Here is a 16599-nt window from a genome sequence, read left to right on the forward strand (position 1 = left end):
TGTCTATGTGCATGTGTGCACAGGTGTGTATTATGTGCACATGTGGGCATGTTTGCATGCACAATGTGTTTGTGTGCATGTGTGCACAGGTGTGTGTGTGTAAGTGTGCACCTGTGGATGGGTATGCACATATGTGCATATATGGGGGTGTACACACATGGGTATGTGCATGTGTTCGCAGGTGTGTGTATTGTGTGCACACGTGTGACTATGTGCATGTGTGTGCACATGTGGATGGATGTGCACATATGTGCACATGGGGGTGTGCACACATGGGTGTCTGTGTGCATGTGTGTGCACAGGTGGGTGTGTATGTATGTGCATGTGTGCATGTGGATGGGCATGCACATGTTTGCACATGTGTGGGGGTGTGCACCCATCGGTGTGTCTGTGTGCATGAGTGTGCACTGGTGGGTGGGTGGGGTGTGCACATGGGTGTTTATGTGTGTGTGCCTATGTGTGCACCCATGTGCGTGTGCTCCTCTGTGCACAGATGGGTGTGTACTGTGTGTGTGTGCATGTGTGTGCACATGGATACATACAGACACATGCTTATGTGTGTCTCCCAGAGACCATTGCTGGATCAATGGGGGGATTATGTGGTGTCCCCATCACCCTGTGTCTGCCTGTGTGATTTAACCAGACTCTCCAGGGGCCATGAGCCTTGTGAGTGGGCCTTGGGCCGTGCATGAGAATGTGCCTGATGAGTCTGAAAATCCACTGCTGTGTGTATTACCTCATGGCTGTGTGTGTCAGCCTGCATGTGTGAGTCTGCATGTATGTGGCTCGGTGTCCATGGGTGAACCTGGGTGATCATGTGTGTGCCTGTGTCCACAGTGGTGCCTTATATTCATGGGAGTGGCTGTGTGTCCAGGTATGCCTGTGTCACATGTGTGTCTGTATCTGTGTGTGTCTCTGTGTCTTTTCATGTGCACACCCTTGTGTTTGCTTGTTTCAGCAGCATCACCCTGTCCACTCGACTGGGCAAGTTCTTCACTTTTGGGCCATGGAGTAGGAGAAGAGGGGAAGGTGGGACTGAATCAGGGATGTGTGTGAGCAGCCTGGGATACAGGCTGGAGCGCCGAGAATGACACGTCTCCTTAGGTGCCTAGGGTGTCTGAGGCTTGACAGAGGGTCCCAAGAGAAGAAAGGATGAGAAGCAAGCAGTGGCTGTGGCAGACCGACCTCCCTCAGCCCACAATCCCTCCCACAGAAGGAAGAGCTGCCAGGGCCCACCACGTTTGACATCTACGAATTCCATTTCTCTGACCTGGAGTGCACCGAGCTGGAGCTGGTCAAATGTGGCATCCAGATGTACTACGAGCTGGGAGTGGTCCGCAAGTTCCAGATCCCCCAGGAGGTGGGAGAACACTGCAGGAGGCATAGTCAGGTCCCAGAGGCTGCCCAGGACGTGGGGTTGGGGATGTGGTCAGGGCCTCAGGTCCCTCAGGAGGTGAGGGGGGATGGGATTGCGGGTCCTAGATCCCACAGGAAGTTTGGCGGGCAGACATGTTCATCACAGAACAGGTAAAATACAGGAAATAAGCATAAAAAAATAATTGGATGGCTGGGTGGATGGCTGGATTGATGGATGGCTGGGTGTCTCAATGGTAGTTGGATAGCTGGATATATGGGTGGATGGGTCACTAGTAGTTGGATGGTTGGATAAATGGATGAGTGGGTGGATGGGTCAATGGTAGTTGGATGGCTGGATAAATGGATGGATGGCTGGATGGATGGGTCAATGGTAGTTGGATGGTTGGATAAATAGATGGATGGGTGGATGGATGGGTCAATGGCAGTTGGATGGTTGGATAAATAGATGGATGGGTGGATGGATGGATCAATGGTAGTTGGATGGTTGGATAAATGGATAGATGGGTGGAAGGGTCAATGGTAGTTGGATGGTTGGATAAATGGACAGATGGGTGGATGGATGGAGAAGTGAGTGGAGGAGTGATAGATGAGTGGATGGGTCAATCAATGAAATAATAGATGGGTGGATGAATGGGTGGACAGTAGATGGATGGTGAACAGATAGATTTAAAGTTTTATTAATAGAAGTTCCAAGCAATTTGATCATAAAGCACATCATTTGGCAATATCAGGGGATTTGGTGTGGGGTGCAGAGGAAATAGAAGCATCCCATCACCTAAACAGAAAACACAAAGTGGCCCTCCAGGTTTGGCCACAGCAGCGCTCCTGGGAGACCCCCTGGGAAGGATGGCATGGCTTTCCCACAGCTCCAGGCCCTCCCTGGGTTCCCCTGCTCTCCATCATCCCACAGCTCCAGGCCCTTCCTGGGTCCCCTGCTCTGCCCTGCTTCTACCACTGCATCTCAGGGGGCTTCCCACAGCCCAAGGGAAAGAATCCTCTTTTCTCATGCCCCTCTGAGAACAGGTGCAGCAGGCTGGCATTTTCAAAAGAAATTGTACTAAATGCTAAGGGAAAACACTAAAGAAAAATGTATAGAAGATATTTGCAGCCAGGCACAGTGGATCACGTCTGTAATCCCAGCACTTTGGGAGGCTAAGGCAGGTGGATCACCCGAGGTCAGGAGTTCAAGACTATCCTGGCCAACATAGTGAAACACTATGTCGACTAAAAATGCAAAAATTAGCCGGGCATGGTGGTAACGCCTGTAATCCCAGCTACTGGGGGGCTGAGGCAGGAGAATCGCTTGAACCCTGGAGGCCGAGGTTGCAGTGAGCAGAAATTGTGCCGCTGCACTCCAGCCTGGGGGAAAACAGAGAGACGTCATCTAAAAATATATATATGTTTGCATACTAAAACATACTTCCAAATAATTTTCAGACCCTAAAAATCACAATGACCGCAGAAAGAGGCTCCCGGTGACCAGCATTCCCTTGCCCTACAGACATCCACACTCCACCCCTGCCTGCAGCCCAACATTCTGCCCATTCAAATGCCTGTGCCTGAAACTGACATCTTAAAACATGCTGCATCCCCAGGAGTCCTCCTCCTAGCTTGAGGCTGGGCAGTCAGATGGCAGCCGGGCAGTCAGATGGAGGCCGGGCAGTCGGATGGAGGCCAGACAGTCGGATGGAGGCCGGACGGTCGGATGGCAGCCAGGCAGTCACATGGCGGCCGGGCAGTCAGATGGAGGCCAGGCAGTCAGATGGAGGCGGAGCAGTCACATGGTGGCCGGGCAGTCAGATGGGGGCCGGGCAGTCAGATGGCGGCCAAGCAGTCAGATGGAGGCTGGGCAGTCAGTCACATGGCGGCCGGGCAGTCAGATGGTGGCCGGGCAGTCGGATGGTGGCCGGGCAGTCAGATGGCAGCTGGGCAGTCAGATGGCGGCTGAGCAGTCAGATGGAGGCTGGGCAGTCAGATGGAGACCGGGCAGTCAGTCACATGGTGGCCGGGCAGTCAGATGGCGGCCTGGCAGTCGGATGGAGACCGGGCAGTCAGATGGAGGCCGGGCAGTGGATGGTGGCCAGGCAGCCCCTGAAGGCTAGGGCTGTTCTCAGGTTCTGCCCTGCCCTCCTCCACCCCGTAGGTGCCAATATGGCAGCCCCTATCCAGGAAGGCCAGCGGAGGCCAGTGGGGAACAGTGGGGATGGGGAAGGCCAGCGGTCCAGGAGACAGAGTGTGGTGATGCTGGCATGGAGCAGGCCTTCCACTGGGAAGCCAGCCACACGTGCTGCAGTGGCAGGACTCACACACTTGCTGTCGGCACCTGTGTCCTCTCATCCTCTTGGCTCCTCTAGGTCCTGGTGCGGTTCCTGTTCTCCATCAGCAAAGGGTACCGGAGAATCACCTACCACAACTGGCGCCACGGTTTCAACGTGGCCCAGACGATGTTCACGCTGCTCATGGTGCGTGGCCGCCAGAAGGATGGGGCTGTGCAGGCCCTCCTGGTGCTAAGGGCAGTGCCCATGCATCCCTGAGGATGGCACGGGGGTCCTCCCAGGGCAGAGGGATAGAGGAGGCCAACACCCTCCAACACTGCGCAGCTCCCCAGCCCTGCAGTGGTTGAGGGCCCCTGGGCCAGCTCCTCTGTTTTCCCAGCCCCTCCCTACTCCCCGCCCTGCTGGAGCCGGGACGGGTGAGCAAGGTGGCCCTGTCTCTACAGACCGGCAAACTGAAGAGCTACTACACGGACCTGGAGGCCTTCGCCATGGTGACAGCCGGCCTATGCCACGACATTGACCACAGAGGCACCAACAACCTGTACCAGATGAAGTAGGTGCCGCAGGGTGGGCATGTGAGCTAGCCCTGAACCCACTCCTGTGATAGGGAGCGTGAGCCCGGCTCCCCATAGCAGGCTGTGTAGGAAGTGGAGTCCACGCCGGGTGTGGTGGCTCACGCCTGTCATCCAGCACTGTGAGTGGCAGAGACGAGCAGTTTGCTTGAGCCCAGGAGTTCGAGACCAGCCTGGGCAACATAGCAAGAGCTCTCCTCTACAAAAACTATTTTGAAAAATAGCTGTGGCCAGGCACGGTGGCTCATGCTGGGAGGCTGAGGCAGGTAGATCACCTGCCTGGAGTTGGAGACCATCCTGGCCAACACGGTGAAACCCCGTCTCTACTAAAAATACAAAACAGCCGGGCATGGTGGTGAGTGCCTATAGTCCCAGCTACTCAGGAGGCTGAGGCAGGAGAATTGCTTGAACCCGGGATATGGAGGTTGCAGTGAACCAAGATCATGCCACTGCACTCCAGCCTGGGTGACAGAGTGAGACTCCCTCTCAAAAAGTAAATAAGTAAAAGCTGTGTGTGGTGGCACACGCCTGTGATTCCAGCTACTTGGGAGGCTGAGGTTCGAGGATCGCTTGAGCCCAGGAGGTTAATGCTGTGGTGAGCCATGATTGCACCACTGCACTCCTGCCCGGGTAACATAGACAGCAACACCCTGTCTCAAAAGAAAAAAAGAAAGTGTGGCCCATCTGGAGGGGCTGCAGCACGCAGGTTAGGCCAGGCCAGGGCAGGTCCCATGGGCCTCCCCCCTACCTGCCACCACCTGTGTGACAGGTCCCAGAACCCCTTGGCCAAGCTCCACGGCTCCTCGATTCTGGAGCGGCATCACCTGGAGTTCGGGAAGTTCCTGCTCTCCGAGGAGGTTGGTATCCTCACTCTCAGTTTCCGCTGTGGGCTCTGGGGAGCAGGGTTCTGATGCATGGGTGAGCGCTGGGTGGGTGAGCGCTGAGCGAGGGTGGCAGAGAAGGCCCAGGGCTGAGGCTGGAGGCAGGTGCCTCGCAGGCCCTGGAAGGTGTGTGGAGGGCTGGATCCGCATCTGGAAAGGACCCCTGGTGGGGTGGGGCGGAAGCCGAGGCGGACTGGGCCTGGGACTGACCAGTGGGAGAATGAGGGGCAGCCAAGCCCCAGCTGGCACTCGAGGGCCTAGACATTCAGCCGCCCCCCTCCGCCCTCCGTGGTGGTGACCTCTGAGGCCACCTGGGTTCCAAGCCGATGACCCGGGGCAGGAACCACTGGCAAGAGGGCTGGGCAGCCTGCAGAGGGGCCGGAGGAGCAGGTGGATAGGGGTGCCGCCGACCTAGGGTGATGGCATGAAAGGACGGGCAGCCGGCGGAAGGGGCTGGGTCCCTGGGCCCCCTGAGAGGAGGCCGCAGGGCACCTGACGTGCTGGGCTTGACCTCTGCAGACCCTAAACATCTACCAGAACTTGAACCGGCGGCAGCATGAACATGTGATCCACCTGATGGACATCGCCATCATCGCCACGGACCTGGCCCTGTACTTCAAGTGCGCGCCTTCCTGGGACGGGGTCCTGGCGGGCGGGCGGGGAGCCCTGGGACTCCAGCAGACACGGGGCAGGTCCGGCTTGGAGATCGCAGCCCCACACCCTGCAGACCCGGGTGGGGCCTGGTTCTGGCTTAGCTCCTCCCTGCAGACAGGGGCTTGGGGCGGGGTCTCCGCACTTGCTCCCACCTGCCCCTCCCTTGTTCCCTGGTTCAGGAAGAGGGCGATGTTTCAGAAGATTGTGGATGAGTCCAAGAACTATGAGGACAAGAAGAGCTGGGTGGAGTACCTGTCCCTGGAGACCACCCGGAAGGAGATCGTCATGTGAGGCCAGGTGGAGGGGCCTGGGGGCTGTCCTTCCCCGCCGGGGCGGAGGGGCCTGGGGGCTGTCCTTCCCACCGGGATGGGGCAGAGGGGCCTGGGGGCTGCCCTTCCCCGGCCTCACTCAGCCGCTGGTCAGCCCCTCCGCTGACGCTCTGGAGTGGGACGAGCCACATCTTGGCAGTTTGTCCAGGACCCTGAAACAAATGCTCCTTCCTTAATTTCCCAACTCTGGGGAGACGGCGTGGAGCTGGGGAGGACACAGGCATCCCCTGGGTCTGTCACCCTTGCCAACAACGCTTCATTCTGAGCTTCTGCTTCTTCACCTGCAAAATGGTGACTCACAACCAGCCCCCTCCCCAGGCTGGTCCCAAGGACCCAGTAAGAAAATACATATAAACCAGGCCAGGCTCGGTGACTCACGCCTGTAATCCCAGCACTTTGGGAGGCTGAGGTGGGTGGATTGCCTGAGGTCAGGAGTTTGAGACCAGCCTGGCCAACATGGTGAAATCCCGTCTCTACTAAAAATACAAAAATTAGCTGGGTGTGGTGGTGGGCGCCTGTAATCCCAGCTACTTGGGAGGCTGAGGCAGGAGAATCACGTGAACGGGGAGGAGGAAGTTGCAGTGAGCTGAGATCACGCCATCACACTTCAGCCTGGGTGACAGAGACTCTGTCTCACAAAAGAAAAAAAGAAAACACATATAAACCACCTGCCCTCAGAAGGCGCCCATCAGCATTCGTACCTGACTTATGTGTCTGCAGGGCCATGATGATGACGGCCTGTGATCTGTCTGCCATCACCAAGCCCTGGGAAGTCCAGAGCAAGGTTAGGACTGGCACAGGGCCCTCCAGACCCAGAGTCAGCGCCTCTCAGCGCATGGGTTGGGGGAGGGGGCCAGGGGGCAAGGGTAGGGTGCTGCAGTGTGCCTGTGTGGCCCAACCGGAGCCCTGCATGGGGGAACCCCGAGGGTCTGGGGCAGAGAAGACCTCGGAGTCTTAACGGAGGAGGGGGAGTGTGCCAGACCCTCCTCACGGGCGCAGAGCTCCATAGACTGCTGCCTTCCTGTGCCTCCAGGTTGCACTTCTGGTGGCTGCTGAGTTCTGGGAGCAAGGTGACTTGGAAAGGACAGTCTTGGATCAGCAGCCCATTGTGAGTGCTGCTTCTGGAACCTTCCACCCGATAAGGGCATTAAAGCCCTTTTGGTCCTGGGGAGCCTCCGGTCCTGGCTTGGCATCAGGCAGGAAGTTCTGAGGCCCCGGGGTCTTTATCTCACTTTGTGGGGTCATGTGACATGCATGTGGGTGGCTGAGATCTGGGTACAGCTGTGGCCTAGGTGATGCTTATGCAGAGGTGACATCGTTGGCACTGGAGGAATCAGGGCCATTGGCTCATCACCAAGAGCTTCTGGGTCCAGGCAGCTCTGCAGGTGAACCCCGGTGGGGCCATGAGCCATTCCCCAGGAAAGCCCTGGGGAAGGTGCTAGGGCACAGAACACATGGCGGGGGGGGACCATCCCAGGCCCACATCATGGACAACGCTAGGGTCCTCAGGTCAGCAGCAGGGTCTGGGTATCTGCTGGCAGCAGGGTAGGTGCCAGCAAATGGGAGAGGCAGGATAGGGACCAGGGGATGGAGAGGCAGGGCTGCCCAGGCCACGTGGACAGGTGGGCACTTCGCTTTCTCACACACCCGCTCCGGTGGTGGGGAGGGGCTGTGTGGAGCCTACAGTGGGGAGAGCTTGGGCCAGGTACAGCCTCAGCAGGAAAGGCGGCCTTGGTTGGTCGGTGAAGCCTGGCAGGGGAAGAACAGGCAGCATTTTCAACCCCTGGGCCCGCCCTCTAGAGTCCTGTGTGGTTCCCCCTCCCCGGGAGGCTGTCAGGGACCTGACAGATAGCCCAGGGCACCCGGGCTCTGCCACTAGAAATAGCTCCAGAGCACATCTGCATCTGCCCCAGGCGAGGGCACAGTAAGGTCCCGGCCAGCCGACTGGGCAGTGCAGCCGGATGTGGCTCAGCACCGTGGACAGCGCCTTCCCCACCTCCCCCCAGCTGCAGGCAGTGTCCCCAGAGCCACCGGGCGGCTGCCTTCAGGGGACCACCAGCTGGAGCCAACAGCAGCTGTGGGAAAGAGCTGCCCACAGATCCAGGGGCCACGAAGCAGCTGGCTGAGGGGAGGGTGCCGGCTTCCCCTCCCGAGGGCTGCCGTCTGTCGGGCAGGCTCCGGCCAGGCTGGGCTCCGTCATTCTCTCTCCATGAGTACCTCTGAGAGAAAAATCGCAGGGCCAGGGCTGGGCACTGTTCTCCTGCCCTCTGTTCCTTTCACCAGCCCATGATGGACCGGAACAAGGCGGCCGAGCTCCCCAAGCTGCAGGTGGGCTTCATCGACTTCGTGTGCACTTTCGTGTACAAGGTGCGTGGTTCATGGTGCTCAGCACTGGCTGGGGCAGGGCAGCGGGGCACAGGCGAGGGGCAGGGGCTGGACTTGCATGGACTCACCCAGGAGCCTAGTGGCGTCCTCACTGGAGCAGGGACGCCTATGCAGGCTTCATGCCACTCTTGAGTGGGGCAGATGGGGAGGAACATCAGTGTCCAAACCCCAACAGGCGCCCCAGCCCATCCCCACCCTGCTGCGCCCCCCGAAGCTCTGAGCCCTTTCCCAGCCCAGAATGTGCTCGGCTTACCTCCAGGCCCACCCCAGAAGTCCCTCCTCAGTGTCCCCCACCGCGGCCAGCACACCCTGTTCTGGGGTCCCTGACTGCAACCCCATGGGTTCATTCGTTCCATGTCTGTGAACCTTTGAGGCAAGGCAGGGGCTGGGGCTGACTGTGCTGGTGTGCCCACCTGCACCGCGTCTGTGAACCCTCGAGGGGGCCTAGGTCTGCCTGTCTCCTGGTGTGCACTCCCACCCACAAGGCGTCTGTGAACCCTCGAGGCAGCTGTCTGCCTGTGCACCTGCCTGCAAGGTGCCTGTGAATCCTCAGCAGAGGGGAGGGACCTGGGTCTGCCCGTCTCCTGGTGTGTCCGCCCACAATGGCATTTGGAACAACAGGAAGCACATCTCTGCAGATTTGCTACAGACCCAATGCCCAGATGAGTCTCTGAGGATGCAAGGCGGGTGCTGATGGGGAGAGTGGGGGGGAAAGAGGTCTGACTGTGGGGCCCCCATGTGATGCTCAAGAGAGCCGCCCCTCTGTCCACTCTGTGGTGTTGGAATCCTCGCCCCAAGGATGAGACTTCAGGTTCCACGCGAAGCCATCCCTGAGTGGGCTGTGCCACATCCCACCTGATCTGGGCCATCGGTGCTGGGGAGAAGGCAGGGCCAGGGAGGACATTTGGGCCTAAAGTGGCCACAGGTCACGGCACCCTGCAGGTGCCCCCACTGCCTTCCCCACCCTGCCCCACCTCATGTGATGTGCACGTGTGCTTGTGGGATGTGTGTGTGGGAGGGACGGGAGAAGGCTCTGCAGGGCCTGCTGTCCACCTGCGCTCAGCACCCTCTGCCAGGGCACCTGCCCCTGCCCCAAGCTCGTTCCTGGGTTCCTCTCCCTGCAACATGGCACTCTTAGCATTCGCACCCTCAAGCTCCCAGCTTTGATGTCACCAGCACAAGCCCGGAGCCTTCTCCCTTCAGAGAGCTCTGCCCGGAAGGTGCCCCTTCACATGCTCCCTCCTCCTGCCCAGCAGTTCCCCCTCGAGGGGGAGGGATGAGCTGAGAAAGTGCTGTCCCAACCCTCAAGAGCACGTGGGGCACGTGGGGCACGCAGTGACTTCTCGACCCCCCTCAGGAGTTCTCCCGTTTCCACGAAGAGATCCTGCCTATGTTCGACCGACTGCAGAACAACAGGAAGGAGTGGAAGGCGCTGGCTGACGAGTACGAGGCCAAGATGAAGGCTCTGGAGGAGAAGCAGCAGGAAGACAGGGTGGAGGCCAAGAAAGGTCTGGCTCCGTGGGGCCTGTGGGGCAGGGACTCTGTGACGCTCCCAAGGCAACGTGAAAAGACAGGGCACAGAGCAGAGTTAGACTGAAGAAAAGCAGAGCCACTTTGAAGCAGCCCCGAGGCAGATGCGCCTGGCTCCTCGCGCTGGGCCACACTGCGGGAGAGGGGCCATGGTGCAGGACAGCAGCTGCTGACTCCACCTCCGTAGTAACCTGGACAGAAAAACTTCCTCCATTCCTAGCCAGTGAATCCCATTTTTCACTACAGAAGTGATCATGTGTTTTGTCCTGCATAAAGGACTCCGTTGTCACAAGTCAGCACACTCCCAAGTTCAAATCCCAAAGGCATTGTAGCCTTGCCCTTTGCCACAGTTGGCTACCTTAGCTCTGGGGTCTGGCTTGCTCTTCTCACTATGCCATGCTGTTCCCGCTACCCCATGCCGTTCCCACAACCCCATGCTGTTCCCCTACTCCACACTATTCCTGCTATTCCATGCTACATAAACAAGGCTGTGGGAGGCCAGGATGAACACAATAAGCCACGGTGTCAACAGGGGCTAAAGCACTAAGAAAGGCTCAGCCAGGCTAATCGGCTTGGGCTGGCCATAGACCTCAGCACTGCCCTTTCTCCTGCAGGGGTTGGTAGAGGTCACACCAGGCAGCAGAGAAGGAACGAGGCTGGTGTGCACACGTGGTTCCCACTCACCATCTTCTGTCTTCTCTTGCAGTGGGCACAGAAATTTGCAATGGCGGCCCTGCACCCAAGTCTTCAACCTGCTGTATCCTGTGACACCGGTCCCGTGGGACCCAACATCTCCCTCAGTCTTCACCCACAAGGACTTGGGTTCTGACTGTGGCCATTTGCTACAAGAGGTTAGGAAGCCCAAGAGAATGACTGAAGATCATTTTGGATATTTTAATTTTTTTTTTTTTTTTTTGAGATGGAATTTTGCTCTGTTGCCCAGGCTGGAGTGCAGTGGCACTCAATCTCAGCTCACTGCAACCTCCACCTCCCGGGTTCAAGTGATTCTTGTGCCTCAGCCTCCCGAGTAGCTGGAACTACAGGCGCCTGCCACCATGCCCTGCTAATTTTTATATTTTCAGTAGAAGCAGCGTTTCACCATGTTGGCCAGGCTGGTCTCGAACTCCTGACCTCAGGCGACCCCCTGCCTCGACCTCCCAAAGTGCTGGGATTACAGGCATGAGCCACTGCGCCCCGCCTAAATTTTTTTTAAGGTTTGTGTTTTTATAAACTGAAGCCCACTGTGAATAAACAGTGTAGCCTGCATTACTCAACAGTTGCCACTGGGAGAGCTTTCTTTGAAAAGGGTCGGTGAACTCTGAAATCATTGAGAACACTGGCAGCCGCCGTGTACATCTGTGTATACTGGTAAACAGATGGACACAGAGATGCTGTTTGGCATCCGGTTTAGGAAAACACACATGCTCAGAAATTAAGAATAAAATAAACAGAAAACAACTTGCCCATTATTTGTGGTAAAGTTATAGCAGAAGCCACGCTGCCTTTGACCCATCAGAAAATTCTGCCAGAAAGGTCAAGACCAGAATAGAGCGGCGATCAGACTTAGCGGTCTGAGTGGAAGCCATCTGTCATGAATACCATGCAGAGTGGCTCTGAAGGCTCCAGACGGCACCAGGAGGGCAGGGCTGCGCTGGATGCCGAAGCCAGTGTTCCCCCATGATTTAATATAGGTGAGCCTGGAGTAATGGACAGAGGCAAAGAAAGAGACTTCACAGTTGAAATGGGTATTATGTTCAGGATCTTCAATGCATGATGTGAGCTCCAAAGCATTTGCTCCCAACACTAGGTAACACCTGGATGACACCACTGGGGTGGGCGTGGGGGAGCAGCAGACATGCCCAGCACAGCCATAGGCCTGCAGGAAGGGGTGGTTTTATTTATTTTTAAAAAAATATTTTTAACGGATTCTCGCTGTCATCCAGGCTGGAGTGCAATGGCGTGATGTCAGCTCAATGCAACCTCTGCCTCCCAGGTTCAAGCAATTCTCCCGCCTCAATCTCCTGAGTAGCTGGGATTACAGGCACCCTTCACCACACCCAGCTAATTTTTGTATTTCTAGCAGAAATGGGGTTTCACTATGTGTGCCAGGCTGGTTTAAGAGCTCTGCCCACCTCGGCCTCCAAAAGCGCTGGGATTACAGGTATGAGTCACCGTGCCCAGCCTTAATTTTCATGTCACTGGTCAGAGACCCCTGGTGTCCCGAGCCTGGGACTGGGATGAGGGGCTCTTAAGAGGTTCTGAGGGACCCTGCAACCAGCCCCTCTGGACCCCACTGCACTGAGCACAGGAGGGACGCCAGGACAGGATGTGAAAGCATCTTGCTCGGCCGGCAAAGTGGCTCACACCTGTAATCCCAGCACTTTGGGAGGCTGAGGCAGGCAGATCATGAGATCAAGAGATTGAGACCATCCTGGCCAACATGGTGAAACCTTGTCTCTACTTTAAAAAAGTTAGCTGGATGTGGTGGCACCTGCTTGTAGTCCCAGCTACTCGGGAGGCTGAGGCAGAAGAATCACTTGAACTCAGGAGGTGGAGAGTGCAGTGAGCCAAGACCAGGCCACTGCACTCCAGCCTGGCAACAGAGGGAGACTCTATCTCAAAAAAAAAAAAAGGAAAAAAGCATCTTGCTCACTCAAACCTAACCTTAACCAAATATCCTGAAAATCTTGTAGGATGCTTCTCCCTTTGGTCTTACATTTGCAAATGAACTTATCTTACAAACTGAGGCTCATAAGCCTAGATTGCTCAAGGCACATAATTAGAATGAAGCAAATTCAGGCTATCCATTCAGTCTATCCAATACAAATCACCAGGCCAAGGGTTAGGGTCATTGGCAAGCTCACAGCCAGGAGGGGTGAGAAGCCCAGGAAGCCTCCAGGGGAGGGAAGCCCCTCAGGCACCACAGACCACCACCACCACCACCCCCACCTGAACAGCTCCAACAGCACTACCACAGGCCCCCATCCCTGAACAGAGCTCCAACAGCACTCAGGCCTTGTCCCCAGGAGGTCACATCGCTGGACTTTAGTCTCAGGTCTGAACTGGCCACCTCCTGGGATCAAAGGGAGAATATGTGAAGTGCTAGGTGGAGGCGAGGGTGAGCGTGGAGGATCCAGCTTCCCAACTGTAAGGGCATCAGCCAGTGCCCTTCCCTCCCTATCCAGGGGTCGGGGCTGCTGACAGCAGCAGTCTAGAACTCAGAATCAAAACAACCCAGTCCCCATGAGGACCCCCAGCTGACCGACTCCATTACAGACAACCTTTGAGGATTCCCTCCCAGATGCCCCAGACAGAACAGGCAGCGGGTGTCTGTCCTTCCTGCTGTGTTTGTATGACGCATTCTGGGTCTGTGATGGGCGACATGGATTAATTCTTTAGAAACCCCCTTCCTGTCTTCCACCCAACGTGAACTGGAAGATGGACCAAGCTTGAGTCTAGGAATTGGACAACCAGCGACAGCAAATGAGAAGAAGCTGCAATACAGTACAACACAGGAAGTTTTATTCATCTGCTGCTGCTCCCAAGAGAGGCTGGGAGGGTCACTCATTTAAATATGCTGTCCTCTTGGGCTGGAAGGTTAGAAGAAAACCACAAGTTACTACACTCAGGAAACCTAAAAAGTTCACTTCAGCTTCCCAGTTGTTTTTTGTTTTTTGAGACAGAGTCTGGCTCTGTCACCCAGGCTGGAGTGCAATGGTGAGATCTCGACTCGCTGCAACCTCTACCTCCCAGATTTAAGTCATTCTCCCACCTCAGCCTCCTGAGTAGCTGGGATTATATGTACCTGCCATATGCATGGCTAGGTTTTTTTTTTTTAGACAGAGTTTTGCTTTGCTGCCCAGGCTGGAGTGCAGTGGCATGATCTCAGCTCACTGCAACCTCTACCTCCCAGGTTCGAGCAATTTCTCATGGATCAGCCTCCTGAGTAGCTGGAATTACAAGCGCCCACCACCACATCTAGCTGATTTTTTGTATTTTAGTAGAGATGAGGTTTCACCATCTTGCCCAGACTAATCTTGAACTCCTGAGCTCAGGCAATCTGCCTGTCTCAGCCTTCCAAAGTGCGAGGATTACAGGTGTGAGCCACCGGCACCCAGCCATTCCCAGCTAATTTTTGTAGAGATGGGGTTTCACCATGTTGATCAGGATGGTCTTGAACTCCTGACCTAAGGTGATCTGCCCACCTGAGCCTCCCAAAGTGTGGGCCACCTTGCCCGGCCAGCTTCCCCATTTTAAAACAATCCACATCTACTTCGCTCTGCTTAAATGTCCTCCTCCATTTTCCCTATCCCTGCACAAACCTGACAGGGACAACGTATAAGAGCCAGTGTCTCGCGTACCTTCTGCCAATTCTTTGGCAATCCGTTTCAGTTCATCCTGCTTCTTCTTCTCCTCCGCCTCTATCCTCCTCTCCTCTTCTGCCCGAGGTTTTAGGTATCCTGTTTCAGGGAATGAACTTCACTGGAAGTGCTGCTTGAAAGGAACTGAGTCCACAGGTCAAGGTATCTTCAGCGCTGTGAACCAGACGCACCTGCCGCCCCTCTCTTTATGTCAATGCGGTCAAGGCCTGACCTTTACCCTAAAGGGTCCAACCCAGAGGCTACAGGGTCCCTGCTGCCCCGCCCCTCACGCACTGGCTCACTCGTCCTCTGCAAACAGGGACTGCCTCCCGCCAGACCTCAGCACTCCAACTCCCACTCAGCACCCGTTTGCACCAAGCAGCAGCCGTTTTCGAGTCCCCTGCCCGGGCCTCAGAAGTCTGAGCTTTGAGTGAGCCGATTCCCAGTCAGCCCGACCTCCCCGCCGCGCTCTCGGGGCCACGCTCGGTGGAGGACACGGTCCTGCATCCTCGCATCCGTCCCAGCCCCGCTTCCAGGGCCGGAGTTCACCGAACGGCACAGCAGCTCCCCAGGAAAGCCGAGGAGACCCCGCCCCGGCCCCGCCCGCGGTCACTCACTGTAGCGCGTGGCTCCATAGGTCATGCCGAGGAACAAGAAAGAGTAGCGGCCGAGCTGCGAGAGAGGACGGTCAGAGGCGGCGGGGGACCGGGCTCGCGGGGCAGGGGTCGCGGGAGGAGACGGGGTGGGGTCGCGGGGCAGAGATCGCAGGTGTGGGGGTCGGGTCGCCAGGCGGGAATCTTGAGAGGGGAGGGGGTCGAGGGTCGCAGCCCGCAGGGTCGGAGCTGGGGGGAGGGACACGAGGGGACCAAGGCATTGGACGGCGGCTGCGAAGCCTGAATCACCTTGATGAGCGGAGAGACCTGCACCGGCGGCACCATCTTGTCCGTGACCTTCGCACCGGAAGCACAACCCGCAGACCGGGGAGGACGCCAGACGAGCCCGCAAAAGGCCGTTGTCGCAGAGAGAGCTGGGCGGACGCATGCGCTGTTAGCTACGAGGGAGCGGAGGCGGGGAGCGCCCCTGGCGGCCGGAGGGTGACTGAGACCTCCGGCGCGGCGATGACATCACATGGTGCGCAGGCGCACACGAGCTGGGGCGTGCGCGACGACCTCCGGCTGCGCCTGCGCGGTTGCTGCATGCGGCGGGGTCTGCGCGCTGTGGGCCGGGGTCTCCTTCCTCCGTGGGGCCGGGGATCCACACCCGAGATCCCGGACCCGGGCGTACTCTGCCCTCCTGCGCGGCGCGTCCGGGGCCTGAGATCGGGGCGGCTCGGGCGGGTCCAGCCCCGCGGCCCGCGCCCACCTGAGGGCGGCCTGGGCCGGGAGCTGGGGGTCGCTGGAGCCGAGCGTGAGCCGAGCGCAGGCGGCTCCGGGGCAGGTCCCTTCCCGGGCAGGGCAGTGGCCTCCAGGCCCCTTTCCTGTGGCTGCCGTGCCTGGGAGCACCGGGCCACCCGCCTGTCCCCGAGGATCCCCCATCACTTCCGTCCCGAGGAGGGGCTGGGGAAGACCAGCCACCGACGCCAGCCCTCAGGACTCCGCAGCCCCGAGCTCCGAGGCCCACCGAGGCCCAGGCCTGGGGACCACTGAGCCCACACTGGTGGTCTCTGCTGGCCCCTGTCCACGTCCCAGGCAGCTCCCCCTGTGCCCGAGGTGCTGACCCGCCAGCCCGGTGGACACCAGGCCTGCAGTCGGTGGGGAGCCTTGCCGCTCCCACGTCCTGGGTCTTCCTGGCGGCAGCCCTGCCTCTCGTGCCGGGCCACCACGGGCCCCCTTTAGCAGCGAGGCAAGGCCTCCTGTGTCCCAGTCTCCCGGCCCTGCGCGGCTGCAGGCAGAAGCAACCGGAGAACCGCGGCTGGGGCCCCGCTAAGGCGAAGCCTCACAAACTCCAGGTCCTCGCCCGCATGGGGAGACGTTCTGAGCCGCCTCTGGCCTCTCCTGGCTTGCTCTGGGGTCCAGGCTCTGGGCCTCTCTGGCTGAGAAGCCGGGAAATCACTGAGCTGTTTCCTGGGCTGGGGATACCGAGGCCGATCCTATAGGGCCGCGGACCGGTAGCGGTTTGTGGCCGGTTAGGAACCGGGCCGCACAGCACGAGGTGAGGAGCGAGGAGGTAGCAAGGCCGCCGAGTCCCCCGCCGCCAGATCAGCCTCCGCATTAGATTCCCATAGGAGCTTGAGC

At 58.1% G+C, this 16599-nt stretch overlaps 2 protein-coding genes across 2 annotated transcripts in view; one reads left to right on the plus strand and one right to left on the minus strand.

The window, feature by feature from the left end:
• PDE6B (phosphodiesterase 6B) overlaps positions 1-11527 on the plus strand; it is a 51395-nt gene extending 39868 nt beyond the window's left edge. The window contains exons 13-23 of the mRNA XM_003934610.4: positions 1214-1360; positions 3732-3839; positions 4097-4206; positions 4995-5082; positions 5626-5726; positions 5940-6047; positions 6810-6873; positions 7123-7197; positions 8373-8456; positions 9832-9982; positions 10711-11527. Of these exons, the coding sequence (XP_003934659.3) occupies positions 1214-1360; positions 3732-3839; positions 4097-4206; positions 4995-5082; positions 5626-5726; positions 5940-6047; positions 6810-6873; positions 7123-7197; positions 8373-8456; positions 9832-9982; positions 10711-10772 (1098 nt within the window). The 3' untranslated portion in view covers positions 10773-11527. The remainder of the gene's footprint in view (positions 1-1213; positions 1361-3731; positions 3840-4096; positions 4207-4994; positions 5083-5625; positions 5727-5939; positions 6048-6809; positions 6874-7122; positions 7198-8372; positions 8457-9831; positions 9983-10710) is intronic.
• A 1977-nt stretch (positions 11528-13504) lies between these two features.
• ATP5ME (ATP synthase membrane subunit e) lies at positions 13505-15354 on the minus strand. Its single transcript, XM_039468422.2, has 4 exons — positions 15268-15354; positions 14983-15037; positions 14366-14464; positions 13505-13594 (listed from the first exon to the last, which is right to left on the minus strand). Exons 1-4 carry the CDS (start codon positions 15301-15303, stop codon positions 13569-13571), a joined length of 216 nt encoding a protein of 71 aa, XP_039324356.1. The 5' UTR covers positions 15304-15354; the 3' UTR covers positions 13505-13568.
• Positions 15355-16599: the final 1245 nt, after the last annotated feature.

This window comes from Saimiri boliviensis, chromosome 3 (genome assembly GCF_048565385.1).
Source record: "Saimiri boliviensis isolate mSaiBol1 chromosome 3, mSaiBol1.pri, whole genome shotgun sequence".
Lineage (NCBI taxonomy): Eukaryota > Metazoa > Chordata > Mammalia > Primates > Cebidae > Saimiri > Saimiri boliviensis.

What these genes read in the sequence shown, in the direction of transcription:
- ATP5ME (XM_039468422.2), bottom strand. Translation starts at nt 15,303, where the DNA reads ATGGTGCCGCCGGTGCAGGTCTCTCCGCTCATCAAG. An exon ending in AGGTCTCTCCGCTCATCAAG is followed by an intron (nt 15,038 to 15,267) that starts GTGATTCAGGCT and finishes CCTCTCTCGCAG; the next exon opens with CTCGGCCGCTACTCTTTCTT. An exon ending in CTATGGAGCCACGCGCTACA is followed by an intron (nt 14,465 to 14,982) that starts GTGAGTGACCGC and finishes TCCCTGAAACAG; the next exon opens with GATACCTAAAACCTCGGGCA.